At 41.2% G+C, this 24,036-nt stretch overlaps 2 protein-coding genes across 4 annotated transcripts; one reads left to right on the forward strand and one right to left on the reverse strand.

Moving 5' to 3' along the window:
• Positions 1–267: 267 nt before the first annotated feature.
• On the reverse strand, positions 268–3,554 carry TMEM186 (transmembrane protein 186). The gene is made up of 2 exons (XM_018573375.1): positions 3,533–3,554; positions 268–983 (listed from the first exon to the last, which is right to left on the reverse strand). The coding sequence occupies exon 2, from the start codon at positions 971–973 to the stop codon at positions 269–271; it is 705 nt and encodes a 234-aa protein (XP_018428877.1). The 5' UTR covers positions 974–983; positions 3,533–3,554; the 3' UTR covers position 268.
• Positions 3,555–3,624: 70 nt separating this feature from the next.
• On the forward strand, positions 3,625–23,682 carry PMM2 (phosphomannomutase 2). Of its 3 annotated transcripts, XM_018573373.1 has the most exons (9): positions 3,625–3,782; positions 9,722–9,833; positions 13,903–13,911; positions 15,573–15,649; positions 16,478–16,569; positions 18,892–18,991; positions 21,695–21,770; positions 22,403–22,518; positions 23,396–23,682. In XM_018573373.1, the coding sequence occupies exons 1-9, from the start codon at positions 3,717–3,719 to the stop codon at positions 23,498–23,500; spliced, it is 753 nt and encodes a 250-aa protein (XP_018428875.1). In that variant the 5' UTR covers positions 3,625–3,716; the 3' UTR covers positions 23,501–23,682. The 3 variants fall into 3 exon arrangements, with proteins under 3 accessions (XP_018428875.1, XP_018428874.1, XP_018428876.1); XM_018573372.1 differs by lacking the exon at positions 13,903–13,911; XM_018573374.1 differs by lacking the exon at positions 13,903–13,911 and having other exon boundaries at positions 3,701–3,778.
• Positions 23,683–24,036: the final 354 nt, after the last annotated feature.

A 24,036-nucleotide genomic window follows, 5' to 3' on the forward strand; every position in this document is an offset into this window, starting at 1 on the left:
TGTGAATTTGGAGCTTTTGTAATATGATCTCCTCCTATATTTTACTATACAAAGTATTACATTCTTTGTAACCCCTGTACTGAAATCTTACTAACCACTCTAATTACTTCTGAGGTACTGTAAGATGGAAAGACACAAACACATGCGGATTTCCGTTATGTATAGAAGTCAGGGCAGTTCACTGATGTATAATAAAATTATCCAGAAAACAAAATAAGGATCCAGACAGCTGTATCTATCTTTGGGACTTGATTGGGCTAACAGTGAATTATTTTATGTCTCCAAATATAAAAGTAAACTTTTCTTTATCCAGAATCTGACCAAAGCGTATGGTTAAGTAAAGTACATCAAGACTGCTGTATCTTCTGAACTTATGGAGAACTTCCCCTTTTTGGTCTCCAGTTTCTGACAGTGTTTTCACATCTTCAATTGGTAAATAAATATCTTTTCTTTCACCCCAAAATGTCAAGTGGGAAATCTTCAGAGTTGTTGCTTCTTGGTTTATATAAATCATCCCTATAATTCTCTGTAAATAATATGTAAGGCTATAGAGCATAACACCAGCAAACACCGCTATTCCAGTGAAATGAAAAACGGTAAACTCTGCAACTTGCCCTTGTAAATAATAATAATAAAGTGGTGGAAGGACTGTAAGAGTCAACAATGTCTGCAGCAACTTCAGTCTGGACAGAATTTTGCACATGCGTATTCCAGGAAACTTGTATATCAAATTAAATTTCTTCACATCGGTCTTATTGTCAGAAGCAGATGAACAGAACATATGTTGGCTTAGTACCAGTGGATTCTTGTATTTAGAAGACAAATGTGCAAATACATTTCCATGGAAAGCCTGAGGATTTTCTACATATCCAGTGATGCTGGCACTCCTATGGATTCTTGATTTCCATGTCCATAATGATAACTGTCTGTTAATGGGTCTGAACCTCATAGAAAAAACATAAAGTAGTGCCATGCTTATGGATCCTGTTAAAGAGAAATAACACATTACTCTAATAGGCCTGTTTTAAAGCCACGACTGGCCAATCCACCCCCACACACACTTTATATTTTATAATGTCCAAGGTGCCTTTAAAGCAGATCTAGTATTCCAACTGAGGTCTGCTTATTTAGTGGGGTCTCCCTTCCCTTTCCTTAAACACCCAAAAAAAAAACCCCTATGGGAGAAAAGTTAGATATTATACTTACCTTTGCCCCATCTTCTGTATGCAGAAGGTGATGTCCGCATCCGGCCAATAAGATTCCTGTAAATGCAGAGTACTCCAAATCTCGTGAGATAATGCTTCAGTGAGGTGTAGGTGCATCTACTGGTATGACTTACACAACTCAGCATTCCCAATGATCATGCAGGAAGGATGAGGATGTCACTCTTGCCTAGTCAATACATACAGAGGCCTGGGGGGAGGTAAGTACCTAACCTTTCCCCCCCGGTTTTGTTTTGCAGTTTAAGCAGGAAGAGGAGGAGGAGGAGGGGGGCACACTGAATAGGTGCCCCTTGCTATTTAGTGCAAGGTTCTGCTTTAAAGGGAAGCTATAATGGTCTGGAGTCAATTCTTCTTTAGGTTCACTGCTTAGGACCAGCTTCCTGAAAGCAACAGCAGTGTATCATGCAATACCAAATGAGCTGCGAGTATGCTTCTGTGTGAACAGTGATTATAAATGACCAGCAGCTGTGTATTCCCAGATTCACAGACCACTCCACTAATAATTTACAAAATAATATCTAAATTGATCCCCCTGTCACAATGTGTCCCTACATGTGCAGCAATGTGTACATACTGCATATTATGCAACTGATAAACACAAAAGAAGTGTAAAGGTCCGGAGCATATAAGTGTAATCTTCCTTCACCCAGTTTGTATCAATAAAAGTATCTTTGTGATAGCAGTGGGTCATACTTGAGTAATGTGTGTTGCACAGTGGCTTGTATAGCTCCCAACTATCCGTCATTCCTCCTCTTTTTGGACTGACACAATGGGGTTGATTTACTAACCTTATAAACACACCACGAACATGTATACACCTCTGTAGTGTGTTCCCTCCCAGCATGATCTATTGGGGGAATCTAGAAACCTTTGTAGTGTGTACACACCCAGCAGGTGTGTTGTGCAAAGCCCTGCATGAATTGCAAGGTGATGTTGTGTAAATTAGCTCTACGTTGTGTTGCTTGCGGTGATGAATGCAGGAATGTAAATGCATGAGCTAACCATTTTTGTCTAAACTGTGAAGCAGCATTATATATGCATCATGTGCATGATTTTTCCATATATGACAATAGTGGAAATATGCTTTTAGAGACTTTTTGGTTGATAAATACGTTTTGCTGTGTGAAAATCACACGCAGCTGGTGCGTGCATGTGTTTAGGTTAGTAAATCACCCCCAATGCATTCATGAGCATTTCTGAGTAATTTCTATGTATAAATATATAAATGTGCGCACCCGTATGTGAATACAGCTATTGTGGTTGTAGAAAAAAGGAAAACAAGAATTCGGAAGCCTCTAAATGCTGTATTCATGTCTAGGCCCGGCGCACACCTGAGTGATCGGGATAGCACGGTCCTGCACAATTGCAGACAGCGTTTGTTGCATGGTCCCATTGATTTCAAGGAGATAACATCCGCGTGGCAATTGTAGAAAAAGGGTACATGTACATTTTTTTGCGATACACAACGCGCAGCTGTTTTATCGTGTTTGGATGCATGGCCGAAACCGCGTGATCCGTCCGGCGCAACTGGGGTGCCATTAGAAAATAATGGCACCCACAGTGCGATCATCTGTGATGGGCGACTCAGTGACCACGCGGCAATCCACACGGTATGGTGCACAATTGTCACAGATTGCCTAGGTGTGGAACGGCCCTTAGGTACATAAACACAAGTTTTACTGCCATTACATGTGTTTATTACAGCAGCTTCTGACACAAGATCAAGTGTAAATATGAACAATACTCCCGTGTGCATGAGCCCATTAGAAGTCTAGACTAAAAAGAGGGACAAGTGAGGAGCAAGCTGGGATTGGTGTAATCCCAGTCCGCACATCCCGATTAAATCTATGACCACCCAATCAATGGCAGCAGTTGCGGTGGTGGCCATTTCCCGCCCCTTTATGACATTTAGCTGCAGGGTGGAGAATGCACCTGACACAACTGATTGGGCCAGGAGGGTTGTGTGTCAAGCACAGTTTTGATTGGGCTTGGCCACGCTCAGGTGAAGTGGGTGGGCATTTTTAGAGGCCAGTTCATCAAGCAGATCCCAAATCGCCATGTAACAAAGGGTGGAGGGATGTCCGGCTGCAGCTGATTGGGCATGGGGTGTCACAGCCTGGATAAACCCTGAAGAACTGGGTTCATATCAAGTCCTTGCATATCTCAAGTGAGGAGGAGATTTGGTTCCAAATCAGGGACAGTTGGGAGTTACTTCTAATTCGCAACACAGCGGGATGAGCATGACGGACACGATGTACACAGACTATAGCAGATGATGTCATTGCCACTATGATCAGCACACCTCACCTGCTTCCACACTCTCATGCCAGAAGTCTCTCCTAACACGCAGAGATGTACTCCCAAGCAGCGCACACGTCACTTCCGGGATAGGCCATGTGACCAGGAAGTAGTGATGTGGCCGCTGGTTGTGCGTGCGGATTGGACGGTTCATTCATCATCAGGAAGGAAGAATCACACACAGTGACAGCAGTCATGGCTGATCGGGGGAGTACTCTGTGTCTGTTCGATGTGGACGGGACTCTGACAGCTGCCAGGCAGGTACCTCTATACGTCAGCTCCGGAGTGTGACATGCTGGGATGTGTAGTTCCTCTGCAGTGGAAGAGGATCTCCTTCTACTCATCATTGCAGAGAACACACTGAACACTTTAATTTACATGATAAACTTTATTATTTCATCTTTTGTGCCTTTTCATCATAAGGCTACTTTGGAGAGTTAGACTTGGGAGGATAGTTCCACTGACTTCTTTCAAATGGCCACCCCTGGTCACTTGACAGGGGGATTGATCAAAACTGGAGCAGATTTGCAGAGCAACCAATCACCTTCTATCTCTCATTTTCAACTCTCACCTGAGCAAACTGAAGAGAGAAGCTGATGGGTTACCATGGGCAACTGCTCCAGCTTTGATAAATTCCCCCAACTATCATTACTTGGTAATGGCACCCCAAATGTGTCCAGTAATTATGCATATTTTTTTCCTGCGTGTGGACACGTAGAAACGCACAGGGAGAAAAAGCGTGGGATGCTGAAGCTGAAAATGCTGCATGATCGTCCCTCCTGCGTCTGCTGCACGTTTGCTGACCATTGAACCAGATGAACCCAGTTCTTCAGGGTTTACCCAGGCTGTGACACCCCATGCCCAATCAGTTGCAGCCGGGCATGCCTCCACCCTTTTGTTACATGGCGATTTTGGATCTGCTTGATGAAATGGGCTGACGTGCAGGAAAAACATGAATCCGTGTCCACGCTGTGCGAAGTGGGAACGGGCCTCAAAACTACACCTGGCATTTCAGATGAAGAACAGCAGACATTAGAACAACTGTGCCTCAGGGTGGGACAACTTCCTTGTGTCACAACTCTCACAGAGCCTGCCTTCTGAACAATAACATCATTACTTGCTGGAAGCAATGCATGATGGGTTATGTAGTCTTGAGCAATCGAGATGACATCACATCATGCAGCAGGGAAAGAGATGCAAAGCACACTGGGAATGCAGGAATTAGTTGGAAGTGATGGGCAGTCAGAAGGCAGCAGTCACTGCATAAAAACTGCTTTGATTGCATGATTAAAACCAACTATACTATGTATTCCTATTACAATGCTGATGTTACAACAGGATAGTGTGTGCTGGGACTTCAGAATTTTGGGCACAAACACCTTCATTTAAATATAGCCCTATACAAAGATTATAAATCCACTTTGTGTGCACCAAAGTCTTCGCAAACCCAGATATTGCCTTTTAAAAATAGCAGTGACATCATTACTGTGCTATACACAGATCTGTGGGAGGGGCCCAGAAGCTCCACCCACTACAGGCTTCCTGCAGATAACTACAGGAGAGGGTGCATGGAAGACCAGTCACCCTGTACAAGGAGAGAGCAGCAGTGACCGGTCTTTATTACAATACGCTTCTGTACAAAGGCAACTTTTCACACTGGATTATTGCTCAGATCTGGAAATACACAAAGCACACCAAGATTCAAGTAAGAATGCACATGATTCTTGTATTTAGACAATATCTGCTTATCCTGGAGTTCAGCTTTCACAAGGTAACTCAGGAATGCTGTGGCATTTAAATGCTACTACTTTGTATTAAAGAAGAACTGCAGGGAAAAGTTTTATTAACCCTTGTAGTGGGGCTACCCCAGCACTGCGAGGGTTAACTGCTCATTTGTGTCTTAAGTGCTAAAAAAAAAAAGTTTTATACTACTTACCTGAACTGCCGAGCTGACTCCCTGCTTCTCTGGTCACTGAAACCTGTCTCCTCCTCCTCCGCTGCACAGACAGAATGCATCTTCGACTGCTGCAGCGGAGCGGTAGAGAGGCTCTAGGGACTGATACAAGAACAAGCTGTCTGTAATGATAGGGTGAGTATAACTTTTTTTTTGTTAGCACCTAGAAACAAATGAGCAGTTAACCCTTGCTGTGCAGGGGTAGCCCCACTGCAAGGGTTAATAACATTGTTCCTCTGAGTTCTTCTTTAACCACCTCCCATCCGCGACTGTTCCTAAACGGCCGGACGGGAGCCTTATAAGAGCGGCAGGGCGTCTTAAGACATCCTGCCCCTCCCCCCGCTCGTGCGCAGCACGATGGCTGTTTACATTCAAGCGATCGGGCATCTCTAGAGCTGCCCGATCTCTTGTACCAACTGCGGCTGTGCGCCCCCCTATACCTCCTTTGCCGCCGTCCTCATCGCCACCGCTGCTGGTCCCGAGATCCGCTGTGCCCGGTGCGGCTTGGACCGGCACGTCGACGCTGTCAGTGGAGATCAAAGGGAGATCAGTACACTATTTCCCTGTGTCCTCAAATGCAGGAAGTGATGTATATTACATCACTTCCTGCATTCAGTGTCACTCTACGGTACAGATGCCGGTGAGAAGCTGATGGAAGCAGATCTGTGCTTCATCAGTTTCTCTGGGAGTCCCTAGGTGACATCAGGGGTCTTGGAGACCCGTGATGTCTCCATAAAGAGGACCTGTCATGTGAATTGGGTATCACATAAGGGATTTCTTAGCCCCCTATGTGATAGCAATAAAGTTAAGTGTAAAAAAAAAAAAAAAGTTTAAAAAAAAAAAGTAAAATAACCCAAATTTTTTTTTAAAACATGACAACTGGCAATCTCTGCAAAGCAAGTAATTAATACTCGTCTGTCCTATGGCCATTGCTGTCTTAAAGGGATAATCCTGCTAAAAAGTTGCTTTTACTGTTTCCTATACTGACATAGAGGTCAGAGAATGGAACCCCAGGGCCCGGCAGGGGACAGCGGCATCTGACACTCCCAGAAGTGTCAAAAGTAAAAGATCTTTTAGCAAGGTTATGTTTCATGACATTGGGTTTTTGTGGTGCGGCACCAGGACAAGGTGAGAAGTTTTGTTTGCTGTACAGAGATTGCCGGTTTTCACATTTGTTCCAGAATCATGGTTAAAGACCACTGTAAGGAAAAATTCTGAGTTCTGACAACTCTAAGTGGTTAATGTGTAATTACAATGTGGGAGTTTAAGCAGTTAGAATCTTCAGATCAGGTAGAGGAAGTCTGGCAATTCTTCTTTGACTTCTTTTTACCCAAAGATCTGCCTCTCATTGGATAATTCACCTGTAAAGTTTAAGGGCCTGTTCACACGACGTCCGTTTTCTGTGCTGACCTGATCCGTACGCTCCTGCACTAAAAATGCATCCCAATGTATCCCTATGTGTTTTATGGGCTACAGTTCTCACGTGCGCAGTCCGTTCAGGTTACGACAGAAAAATACTGCATGTCACATTTTGTACGGTCAGGAAACGGTCCAAAAACGCACTGCACTGCAGTTAACATACTGACAGCCCCACTCCAGCAAAAAAAAAAAAAATATATATATATTTTACTGGAACGCGGCAAAACACATAGCACCGCGTCTGCTGATCCGGACCTGATCCAGACCTGAAACTCATGTGAACAGGCCCTAAAGACTGCAGAGTGGAAAAATCCCCGGAGATGAGCAGTTTCTGAAATGCTCCCGCCACCACTTCGAGCACCTGACACATTCGTGGTTCTAATATATGGTAGAACACTAACATAACCTCTTTACCGTGTCGCCATGGTTGTATATTGAGTTGCAGCCACATGACTCAGTGTTGGCGGCTGGATGGAACACTTTCACTGTTGGTAGTTGTTCTCTTTAACCTCCCTGGCGGTCTGATTATTTCCTTTTTTTTTTTTTTTTTTTTTACCGCCAAGGAGGTTATTAAGCAGATCTAGCTTATGAGATGGTTTCTGAGTTTACATAGAAATCACTGATTCAGCTGTAACACTAATTGCAGGTATGCTTTGCTCTCTCGGGCAGTATGATGGTAGCGGGAAATGTGTGCCAGGAAGGAACTGTACTACTAGATATACCACAACACCTAACTTCCTGCGCAAAGAACATCATCATTGGGAGGAATCAATCTAAAAGAAAAGTAATTTCTAGCATTCTTGCGTAACAAAAGGGACATTGATCAAGTGGAATGGTTCCTAAAATCTGTATTTCACAAACTCCCTCTGAAATAGGTGTATTCCAAGTTAGAGTATGTTGCAGCAATAAGTGACCAAACAAAGGTTCAGATGTTTCTAAACCTAAAGCACTCTTGGGATAGGGTGGAAGCCCTGAGACATGACTAAGGGACAAATCGGATTGATGTTTTTGGGCATTCTACCACAATTTTAAGAAAATCTTTAAAGAGGAAGGAGAGGGAGAGGTTATCTTTCTAGACTTTATAAAGTGGCCCAAAAGACTGTGGTACGGGCTCCTTAACCCCTTCATGACTGAGCTAGTTTTCAGGTTCTGTTCATAAATGACTGACACATTTTTTACATTTTTGCTGTGTGGTTCTTCCACGTCAGTAATATACTTTACGTCTCAGTGTAGCGTCATCTACAGCTCGCGGTATACTGAGCCTAGGGTGACGGGAGGACGCTAGTTTGTGTCCTCCCGTTACCCTAAGGAGAACTATGGGGAAAAGCATTAACCTCATAGTTCTCCTTTTTAAGGTGCCCATACACTATACGATTATCGTACGATAATCGCAGGAAATCCCGCCATCGTGCGATAATCGCAAAGGGTATGGAAGGCGTACAACCGTTTCTACTGTACGGTCGCATGTCTTCCGTCGAACAAGCAGGCTGGAAAACCCGCCGAGAATTGTACGATTCTCAGCAGGTTAGTGGCCTGCTTGTTAGAGAAGCCCGCCCCTCATCGGAAGCCCGCCCCTCATTGCCGTCATCGGAAGCCCGCCCCTCAGGGGGCAGGCTTGCGGTGATCGCAAGTAGGATCTGCCTGTTTAAGATAGGCAGATGGTACGAGCTTTTAATTAGCTTACAACCATCGCAAGACAAAAGTCGTGTGATGGTTGTAAGGTGTATGGGCAACTTTTAGACTCATGACTTGACAAGACACTTTGATTCTCCCCTTTGAAAGACTTATGTTTTTAGGGGCCAGATACTTCAGGACAATATGGACAGTCTTTAATTGAATCCAGGACCTTTTTAAACAGATTAATGAACACATTATGAATTTGGAATCTTTGAAAAACTGGCAGATCATCTGATCCTAAGATTTGTTAGATTCATCTAGGCACACACTTGTTATTTGTATAGACATCTGCCTGTCCTTCCTGGAACTTTTCTTGGAAACCTGTGAAGATTAATATTTCATCTCTTTGAGCCTCCTTGAAAGCCACCTTGAGAGTTACCTCTAAAGCTGCCCATACACCTTACAATTATCTACAGACTTTCTGTGGTCAGATGGACAAAGTGTAACAGATTGGCCCAGGTGGAGATTCCTCCATCCGCACAGGTAAGTGTAGATGGAGGAATCTGTTGCATCTTTTCCATCTGACCATAGAAAATCTGCAGATAATTGTAAGGTGTATGGCCAGCTTAAGTTATTACCGAAGCTAGATGAAATCGAACCATTCTCCTAACTTTCGGTGTTCTAAGATTAGATTGGCCATTCTTTCCTACCCAAAATTCCATAGGAGCACAGAAAATGATTTGCCTTTCCTTTATTTTTTTCCCCAAAAGAAAGAGAACAAATCTCTGGTACTAGAGATGAGAAGATATCTCTCTTGTGTGTGAGTATGGAGTACAGGGGGAAACAGAAATTGCACTTAGTAGTAACTATATTTCTATATTCATTTCATGAGTGCACAGCATTTCCTCCCTAAATGTATAGATTGGCCTTGTATATCAGGAAGGATCACTTGCTATCCTTCTAATACCTCTGCCATACACTGAGAAATATGGGGAGGAATTGCAGTTGTAGGTATTTGCTGTTCTTTTGCCGGGTGAGCAGGTAATCTCTGGGATATTATGTGGCATTTGAAATGGGCAAATGGGAATAAATTGCTGTTTTTAAGTCAGCCACCTGTAAATGTCACCTTTTTGTAATGCTTTTTGAGTTTAGAAGCAGAACGAATTTGACAATTGTTTGCTTGAGTTAATGCTTTGTTACTTACTTCCAGAAAGTCACTAATGACATGGCAGAATTTCTTCAGAGCATGAGAAAAAGAGTAAAGGTCGGAGTTGTTGGAGGTTCAGATTTTGAGAAAATCCGAGAACAGCTGGGAGAGGACGGTAAGACGAGGATCATTTTTGTTTTTCTTCACAAACTGAGGTTCCTATCAGTCTCCTCTCTGCTACTAAAGTGCTTCTATTCCTGCCTGTGTCTACATTGGAGAGATTCTCTTCACTTCCTGTCTTAGTATGTGGTGCTGAGGGGTAATCTCTCCAGTGGGGGACAGCAAGAAAAACTGTAATTCTCCACTCTATCTAAAACTAAAATGACATTGGATGCAGTTCCACTTTAAAACTGTATCCTAAACAAAATCCTACATTAGGCCCTCCATTTTCACCTTGCCTTAGGCCCCCCCATTTTTAACTGAAGCACATCAGTCAACCTTCAACATTCCCTTATTTTTTAATGGTGCCCGTTGACACCCGAGTGTTGTTGCAATGTGGCTTGAAAAAGTACATGAGCATTTTTTTTAGGCAGAATCACAGTTTTAAGGACCCCGTAGACTTGTAACGGGAGTGCCTGGAAAAACACACAAAAAAAAGCTTTAAAATTGCCTGCAAATGCTCACACTTAAAGTGATATTAACGCCAAAAATCACTTACAGTGAATGCTGCTCCTTGATTTTAAAAGTTTGTTTCCTACAGAATCAGCTGGTCCCCTGAGCATGGGCCCTGATATCCTGTTTTAGAATGGCTCCTTTCCCTTGCAGGGTCCTATGAAGCCACCCTTGTGTGTGGTAGCAAGCTGTGTGTGTCCCCACAAATGCGCTGTATGTATGCATGTACACACACAAGTGCAGAAACCAACAATCACCGTAGACATACAAGCATCCCCAACTAAGCAGTCAGGACAGTCACCACACATTACCCACTGAGTACATCATAGAGTGCATGCGTTTTGTACTAGAGCAAAACTTTTTCTCATTTGAACAACAGATATTTTTACATATTAAGGACACAGCCATGGGTAGCTCTGCTGCACCTTTGTTTGCTAACCTTTTTTGTTGGGTTTCTTGAACAGGTGTACATTTGTCCGTCACAGGTGTTTCAAACACATGTCAAATGTTGGAGAAGGTATATTGATAACCTCTTCACGACCTATGACTGGATAATCCCGTCATGAAGTCTGAAGGCGTTAAACAGGCTAAAAGCCGCCGGGAGTCTGTTCAGTTTTGTAGAGCCGTCACCCGGCTTTACAGTAGAAGCGATTTCTGCCCGCCAGATCACTTCTACGATCCGGTAACCGGGCCGCTCACCGATTTCCTCCCCGTTCTATGGGACCGGGAGCAACTGCATCACTTCCGTTCCCATTGCTGTTATTGCTGGGATACTGAAGCCCAGCAATAAGCTATTGAAGTGCGATCTTTACAGTGTAAAGGTAACACCAGGGGTCTATTGGACCCCCAGCACCACCTTAAAGAGTACCTGTCACCACCAATATGCTATCACATGGGGGCTTGTAAGCCCCCCCCCACCCCCTATGTGATGGCAATTAAAGTAAAAAAAAAAACAACAGCTTTAAAAATATTGAATAAATTAAATATAAAAATAAATTAAAAGGTCCCCCAGACTTCCAGAAAGTCACTAATGACATGGCAGAATTTCTTCAGAGCATGAGAAAAAGAGTAAAGGTCGGAGTTGTTGGAGGTTCAGATTTTGAGAAAATCCGAGAACAGCTGGGAGAGGACGGTAAGACGAGGATCATTTTTGTTTTTCTTCACAAACTGAGGTTCCTATCAGTCTCCTCTCTGCTACTAAAGTGCTTCTATTCCTGCCTGTGTCTACATTGGAGAGATTCTCTTCACTTCCTGTCTTAGTATGTGGTGCTGAGGGGTAATCTCTCCAGTGGGGGACAGCAAGAAAAACTGTAATTCTCCACTCTATCTAAAACTAAAATGACATTGGATGCAGTTCCACTTTAAAACTGTATCCTAAACAAAATCCTACATTAGGCCCTCCATTTTCACCTTGCCTTAGGCCCCCCCATTTTTAACTGAAGCACATCAGTCAACCTTCAACATTCCCTTATTTTTTAATGGTGCCCGTTGACACCCGAGTGTTGTTGCAATGTGGCTTGAAAAAGTACATGAGCATTTTTTTTAGGCAGAATCACAGTTTTAAGGACCCCGTAGACTTGTAACGGGAGTGCCTGGAAAAACACACAAAAAAAAGCTTTAAAATTGCCTGCAAATGCTCACACTTAAAGTGATATTAACGCCAAAAATCACTTACAGTGAATGCTGCTCCTTGATTTTAAAAGTTTGTTTCCTACAGAATCAGCTGGTCCCCTGAGCATGGGCCCTGATATCCTGTTTTAGAATGGCTCCTTTCCCTTGCAGGGTCCTATGAAGCCACCCTTGTGTGTGGTAGCAAGCTGTGTGTGTCCCCACAAATGCGCTGTATGTATGCATGTACACACACAAGTGCAGAAACCAACAATCACCGTAGACATACAAGCATCCCCAACTAAGCAGTCAGGACAGTCACCACACATTACCCACTGAGTACATCATAGAGTGCATGCGTTTTGTACTAGAGCAAAACTTTTTCTCATTTGAACAACAGATATTTTTACATATTAAGGACACAGCCATGGGTAGCTCTGCTGCACCTTTGTTTGCTAACCTTTTTTGTTGGGTTTCTTGAACAGGTGTACATTTGTCCGTCACAGGTGTTTCAAACACATGTCAAATGTTGGAGAAGGTATATTGATAACCTCTTCACGACCTATGACTGGATAATCCCGTCATGAAGTCTGAAGGCGTTAAACAGGCTAAAAGCCGCCGGGAGTCTGTTCAGTTTTGTAGAGCCGTCACCCGGCTTTACAGTAGAAGCGATTTCTGCCCGCCAGATCACTTCTACGATCCGGTAACCGGGCCGCTCACCGATTTCCTCCCCGTTCTATGGGACCGGGAGCAACTGCATCACTTCCGTTCCCATTGCTGTTATTGCTGGGATACTGAAGCCCAGCAATAAGCTATTGAAGTGCGATCTTTACAGTGTAAAGGTAACACCAGGGGTCTATTGGACCCCCAGCACCACCTTAAAGAGTACCTGTCACCACCAATATGCTATCACATGGGGGCTTGTAAGCCCCCCCCCACCCCCTATGTGATGGCAATTAAAGTAAAAAAAAAAACAACAGCTTTAAAAATATTGAATAAATTAAATATAAAAATAAATTAAAAGGTCCCCCAGTGAGCACGTGCATTGCCACGTAAACGCGCGTTGGGTGCGCCAGCGTACGAAAACGACGATTGCGCTACACATGTTGGGTACTGCCACACACGCCAGAGTGAGAGCAATAGTTCTAGGGCCAATATTTACACGTATCTCTAAACTAATGACCTGTGGGTGCTTTTAAAGCGTCGTCTATGGGCTTTTTGGAGTACTGAATTCTGTCGCAGTTTCCTGGACACACACAATTTATTTACCTGGGCATGTTGGGTATCTATTTACTCGTTGTAACCTCATCTTTTATATTTGACAAAAAAATGGTTTTAGATTGTGTTTTTGGTGCACTACATTTAACTTGAGTGTTTTTTGTTTTTTTTTCACTAAATTTTTGGGTTTGACAAGTTGCGCTAATGTCGTGCAACATAAAAATTTGCAACTGCCACCATTGTATTCTATATGGTCTTGGCTTTCAGAAAATATATAATGTGTGGGGGTTTTAAATAATTTTCAGGCCTAAAATGTGGATTATAACATGGGTGCAAAAAAATGAAAAGGCCTTTGTCATTAAGGGGTTAAGGAGTATCTCAGTTGCAATACTGATTTTGTATTTATATGCTCAAATGCCATTGTGCCCTTGTTTATGTGGGCAAGACCATTGGCCCCTTCAATAGACGCTTCCAGAAATACCGCAGTCATATTAGAGTTACCCTAGCCAAACTTTCTAAAGGAGAAGAGATAGACGGGACTAAACCAGTATCCGTGCACTTTGCGCAGCAAAGACATCAAGTACATGACTTAAGAGGAATGGTCATGGACCATGTGCAGGCACCCCTGCGGGGGGACAAAAGACAGATACAACTTTTACGCAGGGAGGCGTATTGGATTTGCTTGATTTGGTCTCACCAAAGGGCCTCAATGTCAATTTGTCGTTCACTTGTTTCCTTACTGACAGGTGATGATGGTCAGATGGGTTGTTCCCTTGTTTTATGCGTATTTTACAGATCAGGAACAAGGGTCCTAAATCATTCACACTATGGTTCTTTATGTTTTTGTGACCAACTTGACCCACGCACAGGGTGCGTTTATGCTATAGTCTGAATGCATGATGTCATGTGTTCCATATATGCTGTCTGATTGGTTTAACCACATATTTTCAGTTACCTGTTACTATAACATATCAGATGATATTTATTATTTCTGCCTTTTATCATGCTTATGGTTTGGCCAATTCAACATAAGCTGGATCAACGTTTATCTTGTCACATACTTCCTTTTTTTTTCTTTCAAATGCTAGCTTGGTTTGATATATATTGTTTATTACAGGCCACCTTTTCTACATATCATGTTATCATATTATTAGTGGTACTCGGCCATGATGTTCGCTTTTTTTCACTTTTGTCACTTTTGGTATTGACACCATCATGAACGGCCAACACGCATGCACGGCCTGCCAACATTTACATGCAAGTGCTAGGTTCTCCCAGCATCGGTACGGGCAAGGAGGTGCCACCCGCTATATTGAGTGACTTTTTAGCACGTTGTATAGAGCTGCAGCTAACGATTATTTTCAAAATCGATTAGTTAGCCGATTATTAAGTTCGATTAATCGGTTAATCGGATAAACAATAAAAAAAAATGGCTCCAGCAATAGTACATTATACAGAGCAATGCAGAATATCACCAGCTATAGAGGACTACAACAAATCCCAGCAATAAGTAGCTGATTTGGCGGTGTCATCTGCAGTCATTACAGCACCCCCCTTTGAATGTCGGGGTATACTCATTCAGGAATGCGGTGGGATCCATGCACGATTCTACAAAGACACAGCCATTATTCTTATTCCCCTATTCTCTCTTCCTTCTGCTCTGTCCCTTGTAATCTTGTGCTGGACAGGAAGTTCAGGGAAGCTCAGTTGAGAGAAGTGGAGCCAGCTGTTTGGAAACATGATGACTGCAAGTGCTCAGGCAAAATTGTAAAAAAATACTTTGTTGGCCAATGTCTATTTGTTCTGCTTTCATATTTTAAAAAAAGGTTTGAGAGTTTAATACAATTTTAAGTGTGAATGGGGGCTAACCCAGTAGCCCAGCTGCAGCCTGCTCCAATGTTTATAGCCTCTCCTGCAAAAGATCTTCTGTCTCATAGGCTTGTATTGGGCCATCTTCAGGAAGAGGCTGAGTTAGTGTTATTTTAATAAAGATACTTTTTGTCCTTTTAATTTGCACCCAGTGGGGGGAATTAACAGTTTTCTGTATATGCATCCACACATTTTATTTTACTTTTAATGTTCAATTTTCAGGCCTGTAAAAATTAACCCCTAAAATTCTGACGCTCTGGGTTGCTGGCTGCCTGCAAAGTGACAGGTGTACTTTTGGTGGTGTTTTCCTACATTAATGTTGTACTGAGACATCATCAACATCTCCAGAATAAAAATGAGAAAGGATCTGCTGTAAAGTCTGCAGTGTATATAGTTGACCTGGAGGGGATGTTGTTATTTTTGACTTTACCTTCACACATTGGGATTGTCTGTGCAGTAATACAAATATACCTTATTGAAAAGGTTGGCTTTTTTTTTTTTTTTTTGTTTACATCAAAGTTCATGAAAACATTTAATGTAATTTCAGTGGTTGAAACGTTTGATTATGTGTTTCCTGAAAATGGTCTTGTCGCATACAAGGATGGACAGTTTCTATGCAAACAGGTCAGTGTTGTGTTTTCAGACAATTTATTATTATTTTGAATAAGTGAGCAGCACTGTTTTGACTTTATTTACTAGTGTGTCATGTAGCCAGGTGTCTTCCAGTCTTCTGCCTTTTTATATAAAGCTTTGTGTATACCAGATATGAGCCAATAGTTCCCCGACAAAGGGCTAAGACCTCTGTTGTGGAAAATGGGGTGCAGTCTGTAAAACACCCAATTCTTAGTTAATACACTGTATAATTCTACTGGAAAGCTCCTTTTGCTGAGTATGGCTGTTGCAATCATTATTGACGTAAGAGGAATTAACATTCGAAGTCAAGGATTGAGCAAACTCTGACAAGAGGCAGCAATTACCAAAGCAGCATCAAGATTTTTAGCCAAATGCATTTTAGTAGCTATAAGATTGTTCTAACAGGATCCAAATGAAGATACTTCTGTTACCTGGTGACTTGTATATGGGTAACTGGATCATTCATATTTATTCTACATACTTCTGGCCCTACACAGAAGTAATCATTCATAATACATTTTCAGCAGCACGTTCTGGCTGATATCTCCAGTTTTCAATATATATTTTTCAAAAGCAAAAAATTGCTTAAATTGTAATAGGAGGTAAACTCTTTAGTTTGCCATGGTTTAAGTTATTTATCAAACATCTCTGTATGTTTTTTGGTAAACTGCAATGTATAGAGATTTTTTATTCATAAAATTACTGTAGGCATTCTTTTGAAATGTTATTCTGAAGTTGTTGTTTTTTTTTTTTTGTTTTTTTTTCTTTATGGATATAATAAAATAAGTAAGTGTTTTTTTGTTGTTGTTTTTTTTACAGAGCATTCATGCACACTTGGGAGAAGATTTGTTGCAAGATCTCATCAATTACTGCCTAGGATACATCGCCAAACTTAAACTACCAAAGAAAAGGTGCTTCAAAGTAACATTTCTCTGAATAGATTGAAATCTGTGAATGCACAAATGTTGGCCTTGGGGATATGTATGCATGTATATGTGTCTGTCTCTCTGTCTCTATTACTGTGTATTTCAGTTATGTCCTTCCCTTCCAAGCTGATGCAGATGTTGTAAGCAGTAGAAATACACTGTTTAAACTAATCAAGTAAAATAAAAGCACAAACTTTACAATAAAACCTGTGATTTTTCTCTACCCTGCACTGCAAGGGTTAACTGCTCGTTTTTATCGAAGTGCTAAAATAAGTTATACTTACCCGATCCTCCGAGCCAACTTGGTCTTTGACCAGTCCTTCCAACCTCTCGCCCTTCTCTGCAGTGGTCAAAGGGTCCTCGAGTCATCACGGTTCTATACACTGTGATGCCAATGAACATACCACTGCTGCAGTGCAGGAGGGGACAGGTTGGAGGGAGCACTGTGACAGCTGGGTGGCTGGTTTCAAGGATCGATTGAGTATAACTTTTTTTTTTTGTTTTCATTATTATTATTTTAGCCCCTAGACAAAAATGAGCAGTTTGCAGTGTGGGGGTAGCCCCACTGCAGGGGTTAATAAAAGTTTTGCCCAGAGTGCCTCTTTAGGATAGAGCTATAAGCTGCAACAACAATATTTCTGATAGTAATATTAACCCCTTCGTGACAGGAGACATACACTGTACGTCCAGCCACAAAGGGACCAAATGACTCGTCACGTACAATGTACGTGACGAGTTATTTGCTGCTTTAGAGGGCTGTTAATCGCTGAGAATCAGCTTTTACCATTCATTAATGGGTGCCCTTAGTACAGAGGCATTCATTAATGAAAGGGTTAACCTTTTTCAGACACCTGATACCTTTAATATCGGGTGTCTGAGAGTCAAAGTAGAGCGGACACACATGCCGGCATTCTGACAGCTCGTATACATCTAGAGATTTCTCTCTCGATCGTATACTGGCTTTTTTTTTTTTTCCTTTCACTTTCAGCAATAGATACATAATGTATCTATCCTGACATGGAGGAATTCAGGAATAGATACATAATGTATCTATTCCTGGAAGAAGAATGCTGCAGTTTGCTGATCGTTGTTGCAACAATCAGAAAACCTTTAGTGACAGCTGAATCCTGAACTGCTGCAGGATCAGTGTCACTAACTTATTATCGGCTGTTCTGAAGTTTGAAGCAGCCTGATAATAACCAAAAATGTATTAATTTATCAAGCAGTAATAGTGAAATTAATTCACAATGACTGCTTCATATAATTAAATAAAAATAAAAATTTTAAAAGTTAAAAAATAGTGAAAAGTGTAAAGAAAAAAAAAGTGTAAAAAAATAAAGGACAAATAAATGAATGTATTTATTGCAACAGCAAAAATGTCAAAAGTGTGTCAGTCATTTACGAGCAGAAACTAAAAACAAGCGCAGTCATGAAGGGGTTAATACTTTTTAAAGAGAATGTTGTGTGTGTATAATATATATACATTTATTTTCTTTTGTATAGCTAAGAAGGGGACGGAAAGTGATTGGTTCCCCTCAAGGTGAATTCTTCATTAGTGAGTAGGCATTTAAAGATGCCCCCCCCCCCACTCGTGCGTGGTGCTGTGGACTGCACACGCGTGGGAAAACTACATCAAATGTAAACAGCCGCTGATGGCTGTTTATATACAAGTGTTCCGGCGTCTGTAGAGGCGCTCGATCACTATGTAGGTGTGTAAACATTCATCAAGTGCGCCTAAATGCGAAAACGGCGATTGCGCCCACTGTGCTGCACATATTACACATCACAGCAAACGTCGGAGTGAGAGTAATAATTCAAGGGCTATGCATAATTGTTAACACTAAACTGATGAGCGGTAAAAGCTTTTAAAGCATCACCTATGGCCAATTTTAGGTATGCCATTTTGTGGGTACGCACAATTTTAAAGCTTGACATGTTTGGTGTCTATTTACCTGAAATGACCCCGTCTTTTATATTTTACCAAAAAAATATGGTGATAATAAATGTTTCATAACATTTCATAGGGAAATTTTGTTTTTTGTTTTTCAAAATGTTCGGTACTTTTTTTGTTATATAGTAAAAAATAAACCCCCCAGTGGTGATTTAAATATCACCAAAAGAAAGCTCTATCTGTCTCCAAAATCTTTTATAAAATTAATTTCAGTGCGGCATTGCATGAAGGAATAGAAGTTGCATGAATACTGAAAAATGGCCTGGGCAGGAAGGGGGTTTAACACCGCGGTTTTAAGTGGGTAATGAAAAATGAAAGAAATGACATACTTACCAGAGATGTATCTGTGATTTCAGGGGCACTTTTATTGAGTTTAGAAATGGAATGCTGAATGTCTCTCCCATTGGAAGAAACTGCACCCAGGAGGAGCGTATAGAGTTCTTCGAACTGGATAAAGTAGGTGGATCATGTTGTCAGAATGTTTTTTTGTTTTTTTTATTGCTACAAATCTTATTCTGTAGCTGTCACATTAAGGTTTGAAAACCCTAAACATATTTGCACAGATTTTATCCAGTAATATTTACATTCATTTAATAATTTTGTAACAGAGTTGTTGACAGTTGGTTTAAGAAAAATCTTCATTTTGTACTACATAAAACTGAGTCTCCATTATGGGATAATACTGGTGGGTTATTGAACCTGCTAGCTTCTTGTATTATTTGGATACCCAGGAAGAGATACGTTTTAAAGGCTGGCCTGGATTTGTGGGAGGAGTCCTGCACAATTTAATCCCCCACCCTGTATTTAGGGGGGGTTTTCCTTATTTTTTTTAAATATTTTATTCAAACTAAGTGAGGCGTTAAGTACACATGTTTGATATAATTATATAGCCCTATCTGTCCTCTAAAAAACAATATATAATATGAGTGGGTACATTTAGTAAGAAAGTATATTACTGCTGTGGAAGACTCGCACAGCAAAAATGTAAAAAGTATCCGTCATTTATAAACGGAAACTGAAAATAAGCTCAGTCATGAAGGGGTTAATACAGCGTTTAGAACCTTTCTGTGAACCTAAACATACTAAAAAGTGTTGCCCGACTGGTCTTCCGCTCCGGATGCGGAGTCCTTCATTCTCTTAGACCCCAGTGCTCAGGTTGATTTTTAGTCATTTGGGATCAATTCCTCTGCAATTGGAATGGTATTTCCATGTTTATCCCTCAGGTGTCTGCCCGATCGCCTTGTGTATCTATGGATGCTATGGCATCTTTAGGTTTTCCAGCTATTTTTGGGGGGCCCCCATTGGCTAGCTGCACCTGAAGAAGTTCTCCCAGATACCGAAGTTTCCCAGACCTCCTCTCTATTTGAAATCTATCCTATCGGGGCAGCAGCACTAGTATGGTGCTCATTTTGGGCAGGTCTTACAGTAGTAATTTACATGGATAATCGCAGGAGCAGCAATCCATTAACAAAGGAAGATCTTAATCATTAATCATCATGTCTTTCCTTAGGCATTTAGTGTGGTTATCTCTACAACAAAGTGCATGCAACGGTTCTTACTAAGAAACATCTGTCGTGTTACCCTAGCCATTCCAGTTTACGCCTGGAACGGTCCACGACTCAGCAGTCTGGTCAGGTGGTGGAAATTAAATACTTCGAGACTAGTAATTCATGGTGTCCAGTGAGGGTACTGGGCCAGTTGTTAGCCGCCATTGCTCATGCACCTCCAGATATTACCGTTCTCGGTTGCCCCGCTTAGTTCTGCCCAATTTGTCAAGCGTGTGCATCTTTCTTGTTAACATCAGGCTCAATCCTGCTCAGTTTCAGATCATTCCTTTAGGATCAGAGCAGCCTCTGCGGCATCTAGTCAAGGGGTTCCAGTCCGTGTTTATTAACTTTCAGGGCCATCTGGGCAAGTGGTATTCTTCTTGTTATACTCGATATGTTCCTGATCCACAATTGGAGATGGCACAAGCTTTTGCAAGATTGGTGTGCGAAGTTCATAGTGTTTAAGCTTAATTCTTCTCTATTGACTCTTTTGCCCCCTTTTAGGCATACTGACCATTTCAACCATGGCACACCTCAGGTCGGCTTTTCCCTCCCGAACTTCTAAGCTCTCCTTGCTTTCAAGTCATGTCAGAAGGACTCTGAGTGCAATTGACATACTATTGGAGCCAACAAAATTCTTAGCCAGCAAACCATCCTTGGTTCAAGAAAATTGTTTTAGATCTACTTCAAAGTACTGACCTATTTGTGGCCCCAAAATGTTGGTAATCTGTGGTGCCAGTGATATTGATATAAAGATATTTTGTGACTTGAAATTGTGCTGTCCATCATAATGCTACAGCACCCAACAATCAGTGACTTTTGACCACATGATCTGCAACCACTACACATGGCTACTAATCTAAGATCCTGACTCTAGCTCCCTACTACTGAACTTTTCTCTCTGCTTAGTGCTGCAGTAAGTAAAGTCTGATACCCTGATTCACATAAAGGACAATTCTGACAATGTCTGAGGTCTACTGCTAACATCATGAACTTCACTACTGTGCATTTATGAAATTTCACCTCATCCTGGCAACATTACCAAGCCTGACCATTGTTGCAGTGAAGTCTTGCTACTTTTCCATTTGTGTAAATGTGTGATTTTGTAGGAGCAGTAAGAGATCCTGTCATAACTCCATATAAAGGGCAATGGTAGAAATTAGGGATGTCCGTTTCCATGTTTTTTTCTGTGGTCAGTCCAGCTCTCCTCCAATCTCCATTTATTCCTCTGCCTGCAGAGATTTTTGGGTTAATGCTGAGCTGCAAGCAAGTAGCCAAATACTCTGTTGAAATTCATGTATGGTAACTTTTTACCTGCCCTGATTCTCAGGCAGTTGTGATCCATATATCCCTGCCATTTCAGTGCCTTGACCTGCTAATTGGACTGTAAATGTGCAGCAACATTGTTCAGTGTTAACAGTGCTCTCTCCTTTTGTCCACATGTTAATTGTTGACACATATGCACTGTAGTAGACCCTGATTTAGCTTTGAGTGCTTGCCTTCCTTTTTGTCAGTCCCTTTTTATTTTACAATGTATTTACTACTTTATATCAGTATGTATATATGCATCCCTGGGTGTAATTTACACAGCTATTACGTTCTGTCTTCACAGAAGGAACAATTTAGAGACAAATTTGTTGCGGAATTACGGAAAGAATTTCAAGGGAAGGGTCTAACGTTTTCAATAGGTAATGTATGGCAGAAATTTGTGACGTCATTAGCGGTCCCTGGATAAAAGGATTCATATTAAACTTACGAATGAAACATTTAGGGTATGGGGGGCAATGAAGGTCAACACTCCCATTCAGTAGAAATATTCACATGAAGCTTTAATAGCCAACTTCTTCACAGATTTATTCATTGGAGTGTGAATATTTCAGCTTGAGCTATTGCGCTCTGTGAGCAGCTTTAGGCTGTTTCTGCTGGCTGAAAGGACAGTACAAAATATTAATGTTTCATATTTTTTTCATTTAGGAAAATAAGAAGTGAGAATTTTGTATAAAATCGTTGCACATTCCTAATATTTAGCCCTGTTCCTGTCTGACAAGTTCAGCAACAGACAACTGGCCCCGCTGTATTGTGAGACAGTCAGATTAAAAAAAAACAAAAAAATGAAAGCATATGCATACATGTGGCTTTTAGTTGGTGCGTAAGAATAAGAAAATCCTGTGTCTTCTCGTACTTGTATGTCTTAATTTAGAGCCAGTCCATGGTTGCCTGCACCCCTCTACCTTACCACCCATGGCTTAGAGAAGCGTTAGGGGAATTTGTTTTTAACAGGGTTTCTATATTTGTTTAAAAACTGTTTTCTCATAAACAGGTGGACAGATCAGCTTTGATGTGTTTCCTAATGGCTGGGACAAAACCTACTGTCTAGGAATTCTTGAAAAGGAAGGATTTTCCAAAATTTACTTCTTTGGTGACAAAACCATGCCGGTGAGTGTTCACAATAATTTTTGAATGCTAAGAAATGTGTTTTTGTTTGAGGTATCTTAAAGTGATACTAAACTCAGGAGTTAAATCTTACTGGCTGGACAGCACGCATGACTGGGCTACTAATATAGAGGGGTATAACCTGTTTAGGAGGGACAGAGGTGGGAGAAGGGGGGGGGGTGTTTGCATTTATGTAAAAAATAATCTAAATGTATATCTGTAAATGGCACCTTTTCAGACTGGGCTAGTGTAATGAGCGGTGTGCCTCAGGGTTCTGTGCTGGGTCCCATAATGTTCAACTTATTTATTAATGACATCGGGGAGGGTGTTAACAGCCATATTTCCGTGTTTGCGGATGACACCAAAATTGGGCTTTAAACTGCAATTCACAGTAATAAAGTTTTAGAGTAAAATGTATATAAAAAATAATCCAACATGCAAAAGTACATAGACTCCATTTGTGCTACATAGGGGAACTAGGGATACCATAGTTGTTGGACCCTAAATTGATGTGTGGTAAGGTTTTTAATGCAACATAAGTTATTTGCAATGATGTGCATCTGTAACTTTCATGCTTTTACACGTAAACACAATATTGAGCTGATCTTGCTTATTAAGTTGATTTTGGTCACTTTTTTTTTTTATATATATATATAGATATTGGGAGTTTTATTTTGATAAAAGTTCTATATTGCATAAAATAAAAATAATTTGTGCATTTGTTATTGAAACATGCAAACTAAATGAAAGTTCATTGTATGCTTTTATTCAGCTTGGGATAAAATGTCTGGCTGGGACTTGATTGTAAAATCAGTCTGCACAGCAATGAAAAGGTACTTCCAGAAAAGAAGTCATTCTCTCCTATTTCCCTCTCCCACAGGGTGGAAACGATTATGAAATCTATATAGACCCCAGAACAATAGGTCATTCTGTGGCATCTCCTGAAGACACCAGAAGAATCTGTGAAGAATTATTCTTTCAGTAGACTTGTGTAAAGGAAATTTGTTCAAGAATACTAGCTACCTGACATGACAACCTTTTTATTAGGGGTTTGAAGAGATACTACAAGATAAAATGAAGGGTGATGGGTTCATAGTATTTAAATTTCATTGCACTTTGAATCGGCATTAGGGCGGAGATTAACCTAATAACTGTTATCTGTATTCTAGATCTCATTCAAAAGTTTCCTATATTGGGGATGGATTCTGAAATAACAGTTTTTAAATTTTAGACCGCTACTTCTGTGCAAAGTGCTAAAGGCAAAAATGTTACTCAAGGCTGCATAACAAAAACACTTGACACCATCCAAAAATGATATTTTAATTTTGTATAGATGCTGGCAGGTCTGCAGTTCTTCCTTAGCACCATGGGGGCCTCCAAATTGTGGGTGTCATGTGGCAACACCAAACTCAGGCTTTGGAGCTCGGTCCTGGTTTTTGAAGCTTATGGGGAGTGCTAGAAGGTACCTCTTAGTACCCGCTTTGTGCTTACTAACAATGCTTTAAACTGTGCAATTCACAG

Source organism: Nanorana parkeri, unplaced genomic scaffold (assembly GCF_000935625.1).
Source record: "Nanorana parkeri isolate BGI_ZX_2015 unplaced genomic scaffold, ASM93562v1 scaffold2353, whole genome shotgun sequence".
Taxonomy (NCBI): domain Eukaryota; kingdom Metazoa; phylum Chordata; class Amphibia; order Anura; family Dicroglossidae; genus Nanorana; species Nanorana parkeri.